The sequence below is a fragment of the Podarcis gaigeae genome (genome assembly GCF_964106915.1).
Source record: "Podarcis gaigeae genome assembly, chromosome: 1".
NCBI classification, from domain to species: Eukaryota; Metazoa; Chordata; class Lepidosauria; order Squamata; family Lacertidae; genus Podarcis; species Podarcis gaigeae.
The window spans coordinates 92,919,186-92,939,022 of NC_139678.1; the positions used below are offsets into that span (position 1 = coordinate 92,919,186).

Below are 19,837 nucleotides of genomic sequence, written 5' to 3' on the forward strand. Positions count from 1 at the left end.
CCAATAAAATATCTTAACGGAGAGTTGTGTTTTGGGAAGGCGGGTGTATTGCCAAATGTCATGATGAGATACTCTGTTGAAACTACTTAACTATCATGGGACTTAGAACTGCCAGTTGGAGTAATTTCAAGCATTTCCACAGGGCAGCTGTAACAGCTCTGTGATCCTCAAAATCCACACTGTGCCTGTCTTCAGATCAGCTGGTCTCATCCCCATGTGCATTGTGTGTAGTAATTTAAAGACTGCACTGGGGGTGCAGTCTGCATTGTGCCAGACTAATAGTACCTTTCCAGACTGATAGCAATGTGGGATTCCCTCACTCTTAATGCATACTTGCTAAATGGCAATTTCTTGGATTTTCTAGTGAGTCATGAGTAGAGATGTCAGGTGCAGGCACATTCTTAGAGATCACAAGGAAACACAGAGACAAAAACAGAAATACCTAAATGGTTTAAGCTTTGACAGGACAGCTGTATCAGCCGCATTAACATGCCTAGCTTTTAATGGGCCCTCTCACTTGGGTTAGAAAGCAACTGGAAAAAAGGAACCCTTTCTTGAAATAAAGGCTGATGGACAGTTATCAGAGTCTCTCAGGACAGGAATTAAAGTGGGTAGGAGAATTTGAGTCCAACTTGCTACTCATTTGGATTAAAAGAGACATTTGTGGGAGGAAAGGATTGGTGTGGAGCCAGCAAACTCTCAAGTGCCTGGGTGGGGTGGGGGCTGCAATTATCTGACTAGGCTTGCAGTTTCATCAGCTGGGAGTCTGGAACTGAAATGTGTAGTCTGCTCTGGTTCTTCTATTTAGTGAAATATCCTGTTGACTCATCGTCTTATAATTTAGAAGATCAACTCCCTGGTGTGCTATGAGAGTTAAGGCAGGAGCCAAACAGTAATTCCCAGAAAACGATTCCCCTAAAATTGAGTTTGTTGAACTTTTATGTTCCTAAGTATGTTTACTCAGAAGTAAGTCCGAGATCACTGGAACTTACTCTCTAGTTAAATGTGCTTAGGATGGCAGCCTTCACATTGTGTGGTGTCTTAATCTCATGATGTTTCTTCTCTTTTCTGTTAATAAAATTATATTCCTACTTAGGTGCAAATGCATGACACATGTATTCATACCCAAAAAGTTCATTTAAGTTTACATACCTAAACTTTAGCTTCACTGCCAGAATCCTTAGACACTGAAGTTTAGGAACCCAGAGGGCAGGAATTGAGAACCATGCAATGTAATACAGTGGTGCCTCGGGTTACATACGCTTCAGGTTACAGACTCCGCTAACCCAGAAATAGTGCTTCAGGTTAAGAACTTTGCTTCAGGATGAGAACAGAAGTCATGCTCCGGCAGCGCGGCAGCAGCAGGAGGCCCCATTAGCTAAAGTGGTGCTTCAGGTTAAGAACAGTTTCAGGTTAAGTACGAACCTCCGGAACGAATTAAGTACTTAACTCGAGGTGCCACTGTACTGCCTTTTGGTGATCAGTAGGTGCGAATCCTTTCCTGTTTCCCCCCACTTCTGGTTTGATAACCACAGTACATCACCACTAATCAGTGGGGAAAGTACACACTGAAAAGCAAAAGCAATCCAAAAAAAGTTTATTTGTCCAAGCATTCTTACACTTAATTCAGCTAGCTTGGTTGAGCCATAGGAGTCTTTTATGCTAAAGTGGCTTCCCTGTCGTAAAGCTGCTGGGCCCAGCATATGCTGAGCTATGCTTATGATTCATAATAATTGTGCTAATGTGTTTAGGTGGGGGAGGACTCTGCTCAGGGTGGGGTTGAGATGGGGTTAGCCACTGTGACCTTCATATCAGGCTCCTCATTCTAAGATATCCGTGATAAAAATGGCAAACTTAACAGGAACTCTTCAGTCAGTACACCTCAGTAGGTACAATGCTTAAATAAAGCATTGCCTAAGCAAGGCGGGGGGGGGGGGGACTTCAAACTTCAAATGTGGATTAAAAAACTGGGGCTACAGAGGTGGTTTTTTATATTACTCAAATGAGGTAGTGTAGCTACTGTATAATTAGCTGTTCCTTTTTATTGATAGGTGTTTATGCATAGCAGAATGAGCAAGAGAAAAAAAAGACTAAGCGAAACAGGAAAATTAGGAAAGAGTAATATGGTGGGATTAAGAGTGTGTGGAATCTTTCCTGGTCTGCATCCGTATTGGAATTGTTTTTAATATGTTGTTATCGTTTTATCACTTGTTTCCAATCCTGGCCTCCTCTGGGAGGAAGGGCAGGATATGAAATAAATAAATAACAAGTTGAAGATGTGAGCTTGTTAAAAGGCACATCAATGTGTCATGTTCAGTTTGAACAAACAAACCAGCAAGCAATAGAAAGTTATGTTCAGAGAAGGCAGGGTCAGGATAAGCTTTGTAGGCTTATGAAAAGTGTGCAGGCTACATGGCCTTAGAACTTGCAAGCCTTCTCATTGCTAGTGTTTACTGTTTTAGCATCCTGGAAATCCCCAGTTCTTTAAGAAAATATACATACAGTGGTACCTCGGGTTACAAACGCCTCAGGTGACAGGCTCCGCCAATCCAGAAATAGTACCTCGAGTTAAGAACTTTGCTTCAGGATGAGAACAGAAATCGTGCTTTGGCGGTGTGGCGGCAGCAGGAGGCCCCATTAGCTAAAGTAGTACCTCAGGTTAAGAACAGTTTCAGGTTAAGAACGGGCCTCCAGAACGTATTAAGTTCTTAACCCAAGGTACCACTGTAGTTTCAGTGTAGATTGTACCTCACTGGTGTTGGATAACATGTCTTTGGGTGATGGGTTTCCCTTTCTTAAGGCTCTGGAATTTCTCCATTGCCCCATAGAGTCATAAAAACTGCCCCTTGGTGTGTTTGCTTAGCTCTCTATGAGATGCATTTAGTGTCCATATGTCAGGCCAAAAATAAATAAATAATAATAACTAACTAGATTTGTGAACCAGTTAAAAATGAAATAGTATGAGAAGATATTACAAGGGCTCGTGGAGAAAAAGCAATCTTTTAAAAAGTGTTCTCCAGTAAACTTTCACATTGGCTGATTCAATTTCAAATCAAGCTGCAGGGAGATTTTCCATCATTACTGGATGTTTGTGAAAGATAGAAGATGGCCTAGCTCTGCTGCTTTAAGTATAGGGTGACCATATGCAAAGTTGGGCAGAGATATCTTTAATAGTTGTGTAGAATATAGAATTTTGGCAAGTGTTGCTAATCATAGAGGGATGCTGAATCTGTCAATTTCTCCCCTTTTACATGACCTTTAGAGGGAGGTGTTGTTTCTTTTTGTTGTTGAAGTGATTGCTTGGCCTCGATTTTGTATAGTAGTGCTCAGATGTAGCCCAGTCCATTTCAACATACTTCATGTAGAGATTGTCTTAAAGAAATTACCCTGTGAGTTGCACTAAGTTAATGGGTCACAGGTTTATCACTTAAGCTCTTAAAATGAAAGCTTGTGTACAGTTAAGACCAGCACTCCTTTTCCTCTTCTCATTCTGTGCTATCATGGCCTAGGATCTAAAAACATGTTATAGGTATGCTCAGTGGGTTAGGTGCACCCAAGGGGCTATGCTATACAGCTTTCTTCTCTCTCTCTTGCTCTCTCTCTCTCTCAAAAAAAACAATAAAAAAAAACAAAAAAATCTGCCTTCTCCATTCTGTTATTTTTGAAACTCAGGGAGTTGTCCAAAACTATTGCAGCACTGAAAGGACAGGGGGCTGCTGATTGATTATCATAAGTTCCATGCCCCCTTGGGTACACAAGTTCTGTGGATCCTGGTTTCCACTCAGAAAGTGAAACTTTGTTTATATGCTTGTTTGTCTCACTCTACTTTTGATGTGCTATGAGGTGTAGTACTTCAAAATGGCTCTCCTGATAATTTTAATTATTATTATTTTCTCCTGCTGCTACCTGTCTATTGCATTCCTGTAATGTCCTTTTGGAATTTCTTCTTGCAGTTCCTTTCTGGTGTAGATGCCTGGTGTAAAATGTGCAGTGAAGGAGGCCTCCCCTCTGAAATGCAAGACCTTGAACTGGCTATCCATCATCATCAGTCCCTTTATGAACAGGTCACCCAAGCCTACACGGAGGTGAGTGTTTACGGAACAGACTTTAATAACCACTAGCAGGTTAGACAGTGAAAATTAATGAAAATTGTTGGATATGCCTCTGAGGTGGGGAGGTATTAGCTGAGTAATATGTAGGACATATTTATCTGACTTTTCATTTCCATGCTGATGTGACTGTTTAAGCACCTTAACTAATGAGTCTTCTGTAAGCAGACAAACAGTGGAACCCTCTGCATTGCAATAAACATCTACCCCACTTTCTCCCCAAAAAGCACTTTATAGTATTGCAGTCTGAGCACAATTATTAGAAAATAAGCCCCACTGTACACAGTGGGACTTAATGTCTGAGTAACCATGCCCACGATTGTTCTGCAAATTAGATACCAGGGCTTGGAATTCTAACAGTAATTAAGTGAACCTGTGGTAGAATCTCAGCACAGGGTGAGCTATGTGACAATCACATCTCAAATAGTCCTCAAAGGTCTCTTGTCCCCTGCTTCTGAAGATATTCATTCATTCTTGAAGTGATGAATATTCTCCAGTTTTGCTTGTTCATTGCATTATTGGTGAATTTTAATGATGCTTGAGCGGAAGGAACTCTCTTCAGTGGGTAGAGCTGCCAGATGATTATCCATATTAACCCCTGCTTCTTTAACTATTCTGTTAGTACTGTCTACGTCCAGCCTACTATTTTGCTCTCTTCTCAATATAATGAGTGAACATTATACTGAGTCACCTAATCCATGAAAAGCAGACTGAGAGGTGATGTGCCAGCTATCTTTAATTATCTGAAGGTCTGTCATGTGGAACTTGGAATGAGCTTGTTTTCTGCTTCTCCAGAGGGTAGGACCCGAACCAATGGATTCAAGTTGCAACAAAGGGTATTTTAATAAAGCATTAGAAGGAACTATGACAGTAGGAGCTGTTTAACAGTGAAATGGACTCCCTTGGATGGTGGACTCTCCTTCCTTGGAGGATTTTAAGCAGAGGTTGAAGAACATCTGTCAGGGATTCTTCAGCTGTGATTCCTGCATTGCAGGGTGTTGGACTAGATGATCCTTTGGGTTCTTTCCAACTCTATGATTCTGTGTAACATTATTGTGATCTTAGCTGCCTGCAGTGCTAGATTGCACAGTAAGACAAACTGTGAAACACTAGACAACCACCACTATCAACGTCTGGTCTAAATATCCATAACTAGCATGGCAGATGAAGGTGATGGACTGTATGGAATTGGCGGAAATGACCGGCAGGATTCGAGACCAGGGAGAAGAGCCAGTGGAGGAAGATTGGAAGAAATTTAAAAACTATTTACAGAGATATTGTAAAATTAAGGAATTATAGAATAATGTTGGATTGGAACTAAGTGGTTTCTAGCTGTGATGGGTTAAAAGAATATGAAAAAATGGGTTTATATAAGTATAAATCTAAGATTGTAATAATTTAAGAATAAGATCTGGGTAGTAAAAAGAGGGAAAGAAATTGTTAAATTAATAATTTGATTTGGAATACAAAAAAGGGTGGTATGAGGAGGTCCGAGAAATAAGTAAATGAAAAATAAGGAGATGGAAAGATTGATTGTTTTTAACAATTTTTGTTTGATATTTTTGCTTTTTTATGTTTTTTTTTTCATTTTTTGTAATGTAAAATCTTTAATAAAAATTATTATAAAAAATAAATAAATATCCATAACTAGCACAGTGTGTTACCTACACAAATTAAAACCCAAACTCTGTTTTGCTTAAGTAATGTTCTCCAAATAATTTGTACAAAGTAATTAATTAAAAAAAAAATCTATACTGCTTTATATTTTTAATAAAAATCTCAAAGCGGTTTACAGATATATAATTAAATTGTATATATCCCTAGTACAGTGTTACCTCTAGTTATGAACTTAATTCGTTCAGTCCATTCTTAATCTGAAACTGTTCTTAACTAGAGGCGTGCTTTCACTAATGGGGCCTCTTGCTACTGCTACACCGCCGGCACATGATCTTCGTTCTCATCCTGGGGCAAAGTTCTCAACTCGAGGTAACTCTTCCAGGTTAGCAGAGTTTGTAGCCTGAAGCGTTTGTAACCTGAGGCATTTGTAACTCGATGTACCACTGTAACTGTGAAAGAGATGATAGAAGTACAGAAGAAGAAAGAGATAATAACTTGTATAGCTCTTGTTTTTTAATAGTGTGGATAGGGATCATGATTATGGCAATAAAATGAGTCACCATACCAATAACATTTGGGCTATTGGGTTGGCAAACTGAAAAGTTTGGGAACTTATGCCCAAATACAGGGCATATATTGTATACACATTATCTTTAAAAAACCAAATCCTTAACTGACTGCTGGAAAAACAAAAACCAAGTTAATAAAAGGCATTATATGCATTTTAAAAATAAAATAATCTCTAAGCAGCAGTGCAAAAATGCACATGTGTGTTCCCTAAAAGTAAGCCAATTTAGAACTCTAGGGGAAAAACTGATCTCTTTTCAGTGTTCTCTGATGATGCTTGCAATTAGCAACCCAATTACAATTTGAACTGCGGGGAGAATGAATTCACCCACTAGTTTGATTGTATAGCCCTATTTTCAACTTATGATACAATACACACTGCAAAGCTGCTCTATAAGTGTATTTTAACCTTGAACAATCCTTGTAAAATGCAAATCACTGACATAAGACATACATGTATTTTTACTTTTTAAAGGGAGCACTGGAAGGCTTAAATGGCAGGTAGCTGCTTATTTTCTAAATAATTCTTTCAAAACCCATTCATTCATTTTCAGGGACTTTCAGGACTCACATAATTCATGTTCTTTTTATTGGTGTTTCTATGATATCTATAACAACATTATCAGAACAATTTTTTTAAAAAAGCACTGAAGAAAAGCCATTAAACCAAGTATGGATTCCCACTGTGTTCAAAATAAAGTAGTAAATACTGTATGTAACGAAGTACCTAGTGAAGTTCTAATTTGCTTGAATGTTTTCATAATAGGCTTGAAGGAAAATGTTTTAAGTACACTCTTTTGGGTGTGAGCCTGCTGTGTTGCATCGGTATAAATGAATGGCAATTCCATTTTTCCATATACAGTTTTCACCAACATTACAGCTTAGAACAACCCCCACTTATAGGCAGTTTTTAAAAGGAAATACTGAAGAGAATTCACCCATGTTTTCTTAAGAAGAAAGTGAAGTTTGTGAATTAAGTGTCTGAACCTTAGGAATAAATATCCTTCTGAGTTTGCCTTTTCACAGGGAAAGAAAGAAAAAAAGGGACCCTATTTAATTACATATGTATTTTTAAAACACAATTACCTGAACAATTTTATAACATTAAACTTGATGGATTCACCCCCCCCCCCCTTTAATCTTACAGGTAAGCCAGGATGGAAAGGCTTTGCTGGATGTCTTACAGCGTCCCTTGAGTCCGGGGAATTCGGAATCTCTTACTGCCACAGCTAATTATTCCAAGGCTGTTCACCAAGTTTTGGATGTGGTCCATGAGGTCTTGCATCACCAACGACGTTTGGAGAGCATCTGGCAGCACAGGAAGGTCCGGTTACATCAGAGGCTTCAACTTTGTGTTTTCCAGCAAGATGTTCAGCAGGTAAAGTAATTTCTCAGGCATGTGAAACTGAAACTTGGAGATTAGTTCATTGTGGCCTGAAAATTGGCTTGGAGTTTCATCTGGAAAGCCTCATGAAACAATATTTCTATCACCTGATGATGTTAGCTTGATATACTGAAATATAAAACAGCTTTCATAGACTTTTACCATATCATGTGCCACCATTAATTACAAAATTATTATAGGAAAGCTTTTAGAAATTATTTTGGAATTTGTCTTTGTGAGTAGGTAATTAGCTGTCAAACCACTGCCTGAAGGACAGTTAATTGAAAAAAGCAACAGTGAGAGTGGAATAAATTATATCCTTAGGTTATTACCTAGATGATTTCAGCATTATATAATCACGAGGGGTGTGCAGAAAGTGAACTGGAAATCATTGTTTACCTTTCCTTAGAATATGAGAACTATGGCACAGTTGTCAAAATTAACAGGCTGTTGAGCTGGTTTTTACATAACATGCCTGGATTAATAAACCATGGAGAAGTAGCCAATATTGTTAATTTATTTCTCTGCGTTGATACTGACCTATTTGTCTTATGTGGACCATGGAAGGGTGATGTTGGCAGATAATGGTATGTACAACATTTAAATATGAGCAGGTGGATGAACTCTGGTTATGGTTGACATTATTAGGTCCAGGTGTTGCCAGAGCAGACATAGGAAAAAAGTTGTCCTAAACAAACCATAGTCTCTCAACCTTAACCTCGCCTCCTCACCTGGAAAGATCAGTGTCAATATTACAATACTTACAGGGTTGTTGTAATGATTGTGACAATATAATGTTGGTGAAATGTTTAAACATTCAAAAGCACAGTTAAATTCTACATATCATCATGATCATCACCTTTGGCACCACTTCTGTAGGCTGCCCATTGTCCCCACCACAGCTGTTATTTAAGATATCATGGCTGCCTCTAAGATCTCGATCTTCTTTTCCCAACTTTCTTCCCCTTCCCTCAGCAAGTAAATGTTCACATTTAGGAGTTATTGTGCAGAACCAATATGTACAAGAAACACAGAAACCAATATTGATTCAACAAAACTGGGAAATGTGTTTTTAATCCTTTCTAAATACAGTGGTAAGGAAATACCCTTTGTTTCACTAGAATACAGAGACAGATGTTTGTGTTTTCAATTACAGTATTGATTTGGTTCTCAAACCTTTACACTAATCTTGCAATAAGATCTGCATGTTTTGAGAAGGCATAAATGTCACAATGCATATATTTCAGTGTGTAGTGCTACAAATTGCTGCCAGTGGCTTAGCTTCTATGCCTGTACAGATTTCTACATAAATGGAAGTTTATATTATAAGAGTAGTGATGGTAGATCCACACATACTAGCGATACATTGTGAAATGTGCTATCCCCTACCCAATCTGCTGATGTATGCATGCACAACGGAGATGGTATTGCTAAGATACTGTACATTGCAAAACCAGACCCATGCCCACTTATATGTGGCATTATATCACTATGTTTTCTGGATTGCCAGAAATGGCCCCATGAACCATGATTATATATTCATTTTATAGGTCTCCTCAACGGCAGTGAAAAATACATGAAACCCATCAATAAAAAATTAAACATGTAAAAATAACCTCAAACACATCATCCGAAAGAAACATAAAGCCACATTATAACCACAAAACTGCAGAGCACATTTTTCTGTTCCAGAAATCTTTTAACTGGGGAAAAGATAGGTTCTCCATCCTCCAAGTTCCTGAAGCAGTGCAGCAGCCAGCCAGACCTAGGCAGGGAGTTCCATAAGATGGAGCATAGGATTATAGGGAGCTGCCTTATGCCAAGTGAGACCATTTTTCAATCTATCTTAGCACTGTTGATGCTGACTGGTAGCAACTCTCTTGGGTTTCAGGCAGGAGGCTTTCCCACTGGATATACCAGTTACTGAGCCTGGGACCTCTTACATCCAAAGCATGTGCTTTGTCATTGAACTATGGCTTTTGTCACCTCTCCCGCCTTGCCTCATGTCTATGCATTGTCAGGGGAGGGAGGGCAGCATGCATATGAAAGACATGATGTGTGTTTGCATGTTACAGGAACATGTGCAAATCCCCTTTGAGACATCTCAAGTGGTACAGCATCTGTTCACTTTGTGTCCATTTTGGATATATTATCCCAAGAAAGTTGGAGAGGATTCCGGTGGGAAGAGGGATACTAGGTCTCAGAATATGCTCTTCCCCCTAATATTTCAAGCATAAGCAAAATGAAGAAACCTCAGTCTCAGGGTTACTAGTATTGGTATCACAAACAGAGGCAAGTGGACTCGTGGTGGATGCATTTTGACAATGTCTTTTGAAGGTTTTAAAGATGTGGCAGCATCTCTGTCCATAATTAACAAATGAGTTCTTTTTGGTTCTAATCACTGTTTGATGCAGTAACTGAGAAAAGCCATCTTGTAAGTAGGTCTCTTATACTACCTGGGGATAAAGGGGTGGAGGTGGGTAGTGAGAATATGTGAGATATAGATAGATGGAGATTTGATTTGCCATTCAGTATAAGGTAATATTTGCCAGAACTGCAGATATTGGTGATACAAGGTGGGACCTGAATCATCATCATCATCATCATCATCATGGTGATGATGTTGCAGTATATCCTCATCTCCTAATATAAGTGCTCTAGTTCAAGGTTCTATTTAGCCAGCAGCACCTACCTTTTGGATACTATATTATATGAGTCTCTGGGAAGTTATACACTTTCTTCTTCCCAATTTCAGTTTTCATTTTTTCTTTTCCAAATGATACTCAACATACATTTACTGAAAGGTGTGTTTAAAACCTCTGATTAATTTTTGCTACTCAGTATAGACCTTTTTTAATGTTGCAAGGCATTGGTCCAATAATATTGCACAGGTGACTATTGATGTTAGGCTAAGCAGTTAATAGGCTTCAAATTCTCCACAGCCTGCTAGGAAGCTAAATAAAATTATTCCAAACATCAGACAATGATGCTTAAATAAAGCTCAGTGTAATGCCACGAAACTCTGTTTTTAAATAATTTCATTTTCATGTAATGATATTTCCTCAGGACATTCTATAGGGCTCATTATTTAACCATACCCTGTCATTTGCATAATTTGATTTGAACTTTCATATGAAATTAGTCTCCATCTGTAATTCTTTTCTCCTCCCTAGAGTTGCTAATCAGAACAGATTACTCTGCTTTGTGCTTTAAAGCGGCTCTCATTAGAGAGTTACCATTACCCTTACTATTTTTCAATATCTATTTATTGAACAGTGTGTTAACGATCGTATAATTCATTTTTAAAATATAGATTATTAATGTTGAAGTTACATGCTATGTGAAGAAGACACTTACTTATTTCCTCAAATCTCCTGCCAATCAGTTCCATGGGTCACCTTAAGTTCTTGTATGAAAGTGGGAGAAAAACTTCTACTTTTCCACACTACTCATAACTTGCTAAACCTCTGTTGTATATCCCATTAGTCCTTATTTCTAAACTAAAATGCAACATTTAGTAAAATGTAACATTTGGAAAGGTGCTCCAACTACCTCATAATCACTGATGCACCTTTTTGAGTTCTAGTAGTGTCATTTTGGGAGATGTGGGATAAAAATATATGCAGATCAATATAAAATATAAATGTGGATAAAATATATGTGGCTTCCTGATCATGTATAATTTAGCCCTTATATCATTAGGTTAGATAAAGTGGAATATTTAATTAGAAAAGGTTAGGCCTGCACCAGATGTTCTCCATTGAACTTTTTTGACACATTTGGAGGAATGGGGATGATCAAGAGAGGGTAGTGAAAGGTTCAGGGGGATGGCCAAGAATTCCCTTTAAAAATAATTTAAAAGCAGCAAGTGGCTTGACTCCAAACTCTCCCAGCTGCCAAGTGGTTTGAAATTGGTTGGGTGCATATTCACTTCCTTGGCGACAACACTACATGGTGTCACAACACTACATAGTGTCATTGCCATGGCATTATATATTAAGAAGAGGGCTGCTCCAGTCATCACAACTGTATACATGGAGGGGCATATTGATGTCACCATTTTCAAAGTGCAGGGCAGCGTAGCAACTTGGCGTTTAAAGGAAAGGAACCCTCAGACATTTCATTTAATTGTAAGTAAGTGATCGCTCCCTCCAGAACTAAATATTTGCACATAGGTCCCTAACCAACTTTCCTGAGAGACATAACTGCTGTGGAGGTGATGAAGGGGATCTTCTATTGACCCTGAGTCTCACAGGGCTTGATCCAGTATAATTTCCCCTTTTCATATAATTAATGTCCAAATACAGAAGTAAAGGGGGGCAGGGAATGTTGAATTTCCCTTCGTGATGTCAAAAAGGTCAGAGGCAAGTCTAATGTGGAACAGTCAGAGCTTCCCACCCTGACTCACCAACATTCTGAAGGCTTTTGTCTTCCATTAGGCCAACAAGGAATTTTAGATAAAAGCAGCTTGGGTAAATCAGCGTTCTGCTGCATTACATTTTAAAAGGAGAATATCTGTTTTTTATAATTGAAATGTAAGGAAGGCTATTAGGTTATTTGAACATTTGGAGTTGGCATCTTGACCAATGCGTGGAAAGTAGATGTGGTTGTGGCAGTCTTGGAATAAAGAAGAACATCAGCACAAAGAAGTGGATGCTAATGTGATAAATTTATTGAATTAAGAGTTCTGAGCCTTTGGGTAATGCCACTGACTGGCCCCTTTTAAGCTATTATAAGAACTGTAAGGATTTTAAGTCTTTGTAAAGAAAAAGAAAAAAGAAAAACAACCAACAGCTTTCTGTAGAGTACTCTTGCTTCTTTCTTATATTCTGTGAGAGGGAACACATTTCCTATATTTCTTTGCAGAAACATGCACATATTCAGTTATTTATAGCTCATCCATCCACACACAGTTTGGAAACATTGCTATACAATAAGCAAGTTCAGCATTAAAAAGTATGGTTCCCTTCTCAATTGACAGTTTTAGTTACTACTCCCCTCTCCTGCAATTTATTAAGACATAATTATAAGAGCACAGAATATGATTGAAGGTGGCTGGGGAAATGTACAAAAAATGTTTTGTTTTTCTGTGCAGTATTTTTAATAGCACAGTTGGTGACATTTGTCACATTAAGTACTTAATCAACAAATTAGGAATTTACCTAGGGAAAAATATGGTATGTCAACAGGCAGTAGAGGTCAAAATGATACAAATTGTACATGGCATTTAATCGGCACATGATAATGAAATAGCAATCTTTCAAGATACACATAACATTATCTTGAAAATGCTCCAAAATCATGAAGAAAACAAACTGGCCTTTTAATATTTTTAATGGATTTTCTGTCTGCCTTTTAGGATGTATACTTTCCTAAGGTGGGTTACAGCAGATCAATACAATGCAACATTAACATCCCAACAGGCTGAAAATGCAGGAAAAAAGCATAATTCTTTGTAGTAGCAATCAAATATAGTTACACCATAACCAAATGCTACTGCCCATTTATTCTTCAGAAAGAATGAGCGGGTTGGTGGTGGTAGTCAGCAAAACCCTAAGCATGCCTGTGAAGGAGAAAAGATCAGTACTGTATTTGGGAAACAGAGACTTGTGTCATTAGAGAAATCAAGGCAGCGTTTATGGGATGGTGATCATAGCAAAAAATGAGTTCATAAAAATTCAGAAGTTCCATTTTATAATAGAAAGAGAATTTATATTAGGATGAAGCTCTTGCAGTTTGGATTGCGGGCTTATAAAAAATACCTACATACTGACTTTAAGGGATTTCTTCAGCTTAATATTGGCAAGAGGATAAAGAAAGATGATTTAAGAGTTGTAATTGCCTCTGCACTTAATTTTCTTCATTAATTTAGTTGTGCTGAGCAAAAGAATATTGATAGGTCTGCAAGGTTGCTCTTCCTTTCAAGGAGAAAGCAGATTGCATGTTCTTTTCAGAGTCTTGGGTGATTATGTATGGGAGGTAGGCCTCTAAACACTGGTAGTGGAGGGGGGAGAGAAAGCAGGATTTGATTAGAAAAAAATTCATAATGGCTCATGGATTAGTCCCCAGACTTTCTAGAAAGAGCTGTTTGCAGTTCAATGTGTGGATATTTTGGGAGAAGATGCTGAGAAAGAGAAGGGCACATAGATGGTAGAAGAATTTGTAAAGACTTTTCAGTGTTACGATCCATCCCAGTAAGCTATGCTTGCATATATAAGAATTGTATGGGGCATTTTTCATAAGCAGAGAGAATTTTCAGAGATAATTTATTACACAGTGCTAATAATGTCATGCCTGATGTGACTTTGAATTTAAGGCATGGTAAGCGCTCTTTTGCCATGCATATGTTGTGGTTGTAGATTAAACAGATTCTGCTGATTAGTAGACCCATCCAAGTCTTCTCCAATATTAAACTGAACTTTGGACCAAATTCTAGAGCAGCGGTTCTCAACCTGTGGGTCCCTAGATGTTGTTGGACCACAACTCCCATCATCCCTGAGCTCTGGCCTTGCTACCTAGGGGTGATGGGAGTTGTAGTCCAATAACATCTGGGGACCCACAGGTTGAGAAAGGTTGTTCAAGTGCAAATTCAGCATCTGCTCCTGTATTCTCACTTTTGGATCTTATGGGACATGATAGGAGATGGCAGAAATGACTCCTCAAAATGACACAGCAGTAACTGAGGTCCTGGATTCTACTGCATATGTTGACAGTTCAACTCTAGGGATAGATAAAATGTGAGAACTGCAGCTCCCATTGTTTCCAGCAGCCTTTAATTCTGTGGCCAACATGTGTTCATGTGCCTGCTGTGGCATTTCTTGGACGCTTCCCTAGTACTCTCCTCACAACCCTGCTTCTGGTAAGTTGCAACAAATGTTGAAAATGGCAGAGAGAGCTTCAAGAACACTATGTGCTGCATGTAATGACGCCAATTTTCATATCCATTTCAGATTTGGCCAGACCATGGATAGTCTAGGGTATGATCAGAAATGGATTTGAGGAAACATGTTCAGAGCTTACTGAATTAGATAGATTTGTTGCTTTGCTAGTACATGGAGTTTAAAGAGCAAGAAGAGTAGACGTATTGCCTGCTGTTATTGATCTCACCTAGATTTGCCAGATTCAGGGCACAAGCATATTGTTCCAGGTTACATAGAAAATCCAGGTGCAATATGAGCACCTAGCATACACACCCAGGCACTGGACCCCTGCTGACCCCTATTTTTGACTCTGTATCTGCATTGCAATTGTCAGGGGCACTGGCACACTGAGGGGCATTAACCCCAAGGCTGCATACCAGAAACAGACTGGACCAAAAGTTCTAATAAGATGGATAAAGACCTGCCTGGAGCTTTATCCTTACAAGTAAAAAACAAGGTGTAGCAGAATGAGTGTGAAGAGAATAGTATTTATTGATTGGTGCAAATATTTCCATCTAAAGCAGCATGTTATATGATGCTGCATTTACCTTGTCTTCTCTGATGGCCCTTAAGGGTAGCTGAATTACATAGCTTCAGTCTGGAATTGTTTAGAAGTGATGGATTTGCTATTGGCAAGCTAGTCATTTCTTATAAAACATACAGGAATCCTGTGGGCTGATGTTTAATTGTTTTTAACTGTCTGTACGACAGGCAGTATTTCCCCCTGATGTGGCCATTTGTCTGCAGTTTGAGCGTCTACTACAGTTCTATCAGACATTGTCTGTTTTGCTCTGAGGAATGGAAGGATCAGTGATGTTCTGTTCTGTTCTGTCCTGTCCTGGTGTTAGTGCTAGTATAAAACATTTGCCACCTTACAGTATTACAGATGTTAACCTGTAAAACTCTGAGCCTAATTTTGCAATGTCTGAAGGGGGGAAACTCTCTGCAAATAAATGTTGTATTATTATATATATGAGGAGCGACCATAAATCTGTGCCGCAGCACATATTTTGCATGGAAAATGTCCCATGTAACTTCCCCGGCATCTCCAGTTAAAAGGATCAAAGCAGATGGTGTGCAAGCAGCAAGACCTCTGCTTGTGACTCTGGAAGGTTGCTGCCAGTCAGAGCTGACCATAGTGGGCTATATGGGCAAATACTCTGCTCTGGTATAAGGCAGCTTCTTTACTGGTCTTTTCTTATTAAGATTGTAGATTGCATCCTTCTTCTAATGAGAGTTTCTAACACCTATTTATAATATTTTTAGGTCACTTGTAAGGGTAAAAGCCCTCTCAAGGTGACCTAAAAGATAAACCAAAGTTCAGCAAATAAACACAGCAATAAACAACAAATCAGCAATCTCCATAACAATGTTAAATACAATAATAAGATATGATTGAAACCATCAAGCCAATAAGCACCTCAATAGAACATCAAGAAAATCAGGTTTGTTCTCAGAAATAGAAGGGCAGATCTTGCAGTGCTGAGGATTGAAACTATTTATTAAGGTGTGTTTTGTCTTTGGTATTAATTTTTGAATTAAACCAGATCTTAATTTCTGTTCAATTTCTGATCTTATTTTTGTTACTAAGTCATTCACAGAACCTGTAGTGAAAATTCACTTACTGTCTTGGTTCTGTGTTTTATTAAGAAGTCTTCTAAGTGCCAATAAGAACAGTTTAGTTTATTTGTGACTCAGCTATTGTAAGTCATTAATAATGGCAGGAAAAGCCAGAGGATAATTTCCTTTGTATTTAGAAGTGTTTTTCCCTTTCTAATAGACCTTTATTTGACATTACTCTTCCATGATAAATGGGGAAGAGAAAAGAGGGGGAAATCTATTTCAAGCAGTGGCTTTTAAATAAACAAAAGGAGATTTTTTTGTGTGTAATTAAGTTGGTGAGGATTATTGGCATTATGCAGGATTAGAATTTAGTAAGCCTCCTTAGATTTTTTTCTCAAGACTTTTTTTCTTTGTTTTTTATTTTGTTATTAGCATTTCTGAAACCTAGGTCCTTCTAAAACTAAGAGGGTTGCATATACAGCATATATAGTGCTGGATTGATATGTCGAACCCACTGATTTCCCTTTTATAGTTGTACTTTGGTTTTCAAACAGCTTAGTTCTTGAACATTTTGGCTCCCGAACACCGCAAACCCAGAAGTGAGTGTTCTGGTTTGCAAACTATTTTTGGAAGCCGAATGTCCGATGCACCTTCCGCGGATTCCAGTTGAGTGCAGGAAGCTCCTGCAGTCAATCGGAAACCGCGCCTTGGTTTTCGAACGTTTTTGGAAGTCGAATGGACTTCCAGAACGGATTCCGTTCGGGAACCAAGGTACGACTGTGTTTTCCTTAAAAGGCAGAAGATTCCATAACATCTGTTTATTGAAGAAATTCACAATGTTCTCTCTACATTTTCATTTTGTATTGTAGCTAGACTGTGGATTTCAGCCACCAGAGAATGGTGTCAGTATTGCTTCTTTTTTACTTAACAGCTAGGTCTTCTGCTGCTGAATGGGAAGCTTCCTCCCCAATCCATCCTCCAGAAGTACACTTTTGTTTATTTATTTGTTTGTTTGTTTGTTTGTTTAGAAAGGTACTGAGCTTGCTTCATGCTGTAGAATTAGGGTGCATTCTTGAGGCACTGTCCCCTCCCAGAGCTGTGCTTCCCACACCCTCCCAGTTTTTTGGTGGGATAATTGTCTCTTTTAATTTGTGACGTGCTAGTCAATGACAGCCTTCATTTGAGGAATGACAACTTGTTTTGAGAACAGGATCAATGGGACCCTTTGATAAATTCAGGCAGGGCAAGTACACAGCAAAAACCTGATTCTGAAGAGCCCTCCAAAGTCTACTTATTCAAGACTTTTCCTGGCTTTGGGTGGATTTTTCATGATCACAATCATCCTATAATTGCTTAAGTGATCCTGAAAAAAACTCCAGCCTTTATAGTAACATGACCCTTCAAGAGATAAATATTATAACTTTGTATGGACTAGAGTTAGATTCCACCCCTCTACCCTTCTAATAGTAAAGAAATAAGCTTGTTTGCCTGCAACAAGAAGGGAGAGTTTGTTTATTCTGAATTTTTATTGATGCCTAGAGCAGGACTGGGTGCTTTCTGCTAAAGGTTGAAATAAAGAGATAACTTAAAGTGATCTGAAAAAGTATCTATCTTAAGATACTCTTTACTCTTTTAAAGCACTTACTATACAGTACTCAAAATCTTTTTCTTGAATACTTACTGGTAAAGGATGAAAATAACCCTAAAGGAATTTAAACATTGTTGTGCACACTAAAGTTAGCTGGTTGGCTGGCCAGCTAGGCCTAATTTCTTATTTTTCCAGTGTGTGCAGCTGAGCATGAGGCCACATTTTTCTGTGGACAGAAAAATAAACCAACAACCAGCAAAAATTCCAATTGCTTTTCATATAGTTTCCAATTAGTCCTTTATATTGTAACCAGTTAACAAGTTTTCCATTGATTATCCAACAAGAAGGGAAATCCAAAAGTTAGGAGCAAGACGAGAAAGAGGTACCCTCAAGGAGGAATTAATGAACACACCCTAAATGATCCTTCCCTTCATAGTGCATAGTTTTAAGCCAATAGAAAGCTTTCACATGTTTGTTCTTTTAGGGTTCACATGGGAACTACATAGCTGTTGCAGCTGACTGGTGCTGTGTAGCTTTCCAGACATGTCCCTTTAAACCTTGGAAATTGTATAGTCCCAGTGACAATTTCTTCCGGTAGTGGTAGAAAAATCATTTTTATGCACAGTCAAAAATGAAACTGTTTTGGCTCAGATGTGCACTGGAAGCACCCTCTGCTGGTTGTAATTAGAACACATCAATTGTGTGATCCAAGGTCCTGTAAATATTAACGATGGATGGAGATTCTCATAGTATCTTCCGTGAAGAAGAAGAGAGCTTGGATGGGGGCATCACTCTTTCCATTGACCATCACACACTGAGCATTCCCATATACTTATTGATGATTGAAAGTTGATAATGAATTATATTGAAGGCATGGGATACAGGAAACCTCAATAAATACCTTGTTCAGAGTTTCCAATGAAGGACATAAAGTAGTGATGTCATATATGTCTGACACTACTTCTTCCTGCAAACAAAGAAGCCAAGAAAGTTACATCAGAGGTAAATTATATTTTGGCTAAGAATGCAATCTCCCCACCCCAATGAAAACATTGTGTGTGCTGTATCTTATATTCAAAATACATAAGAAATTGCATAGCTTCCTTGTAAATATATAGAAAATAATTATTTTCAATCAGTGGGAATGCCATTTAGATTTTCTCTTTATAATAAGCATATTTTAGGTCAATGGACATTTCCTACTTTCAAATAATATGGCTCTGCTTTCAACTTCCACTTTTTGCTTAGATTGGATTATGGTAGAGGATGTGAAGACTCCCTGATGAGGAGAAAGGATGTTAACAGAAGTATTAATAGATTTAATAACAGCGGAGCTAGCTAGCAACTGTTCAGTCACTCCTGTTATTACAAGCCATGTACAAATACTAGAGCAAAGACATATTAGAAGAAAAGCCTGTCATATTTTGGGTTCTCTTATCTCATATGTGTAGGAGTTCATTCCAAGAGGGAAACTGAGGTGGCAGCTTCCTCTGATAAACCCCATAAAATGTTCCTGATCCATCAAACAGCAGCTACCACTGTATCTCAACATTAAATAGGAGAGTGGACCATTTTCTTTTAGATTGGTATATGACCTACGTTACAAAATTCCTAAGTGTTATTGTACTATACTCACCAAAGAAATAATGCAAAGTTTATTTTTAAAATGCAGTTTAAAGAAGATCTTGTTCTGTGGAATATAAATGTAGCCTTATTGTGTGCATATTTACTCAGGAGTAAATACCAGGCAGAAAGGAACCTGCACATATTTACAGGAGGCTTGATAGTCATACTAAGGATTAACGTACTTGATGTTCAGCTGTTTCAGCTTCCCCGGTGTCCTAGATGGAGGCAAGCCAATTCAGTTTACAATCTGAACCAGAAAAGACCTTTAGGAAGAAATGTTGCTCAGTAGGAAAACTACTATTTCTCCTTAGCACTACCTAAACAGAATCCACCTCTCTAGTTTCATATAGCATAGGTGGTTGCCGACAGACATCTTAAAAAAACAGCCTTCATGTGCTGGTTGGGACTGATGGGAGTTGTAGTCCAAAACATCTGGAGGGCACTAACTTGTCAAAGGCTGTTA

The 19,837-nt window shown here is 38.4% G+C and overlaps 1 protein-coding gene across 19 annotated transcripts in view; it reads left to right on the top strand.

Annotated features, from left to right (window-relative positions):
* KALRN (kalirin RhoGEF kinase) overlaps positions 1-19,837 on the top strand; it is a 523,049-nt gene that overhangs the window by 303,036 nt on the left and 200,176 nt on the right. For all 19 annotated transcript variants that reach the window (XR_014560170.1, XM_083722227.1, XM_083722230.1 and 16 more), the window contains 2 exons: positions 3,954-4,085; positions 7,441-7,671. Coding sequence is in view for 18 of the 19 variants with exons in the window: in XM_083722227.1 (XP_083578353.1) it covers positions 3,954-4,085; positions 7,441-7,671 (363 nt within the window). In the remaining variant the exon portion in view is untranslated. The remainder of the gene's footprint in view (positions 1-3,953; positions 4,086-7,440; positions 7,672-19,837) is intronic.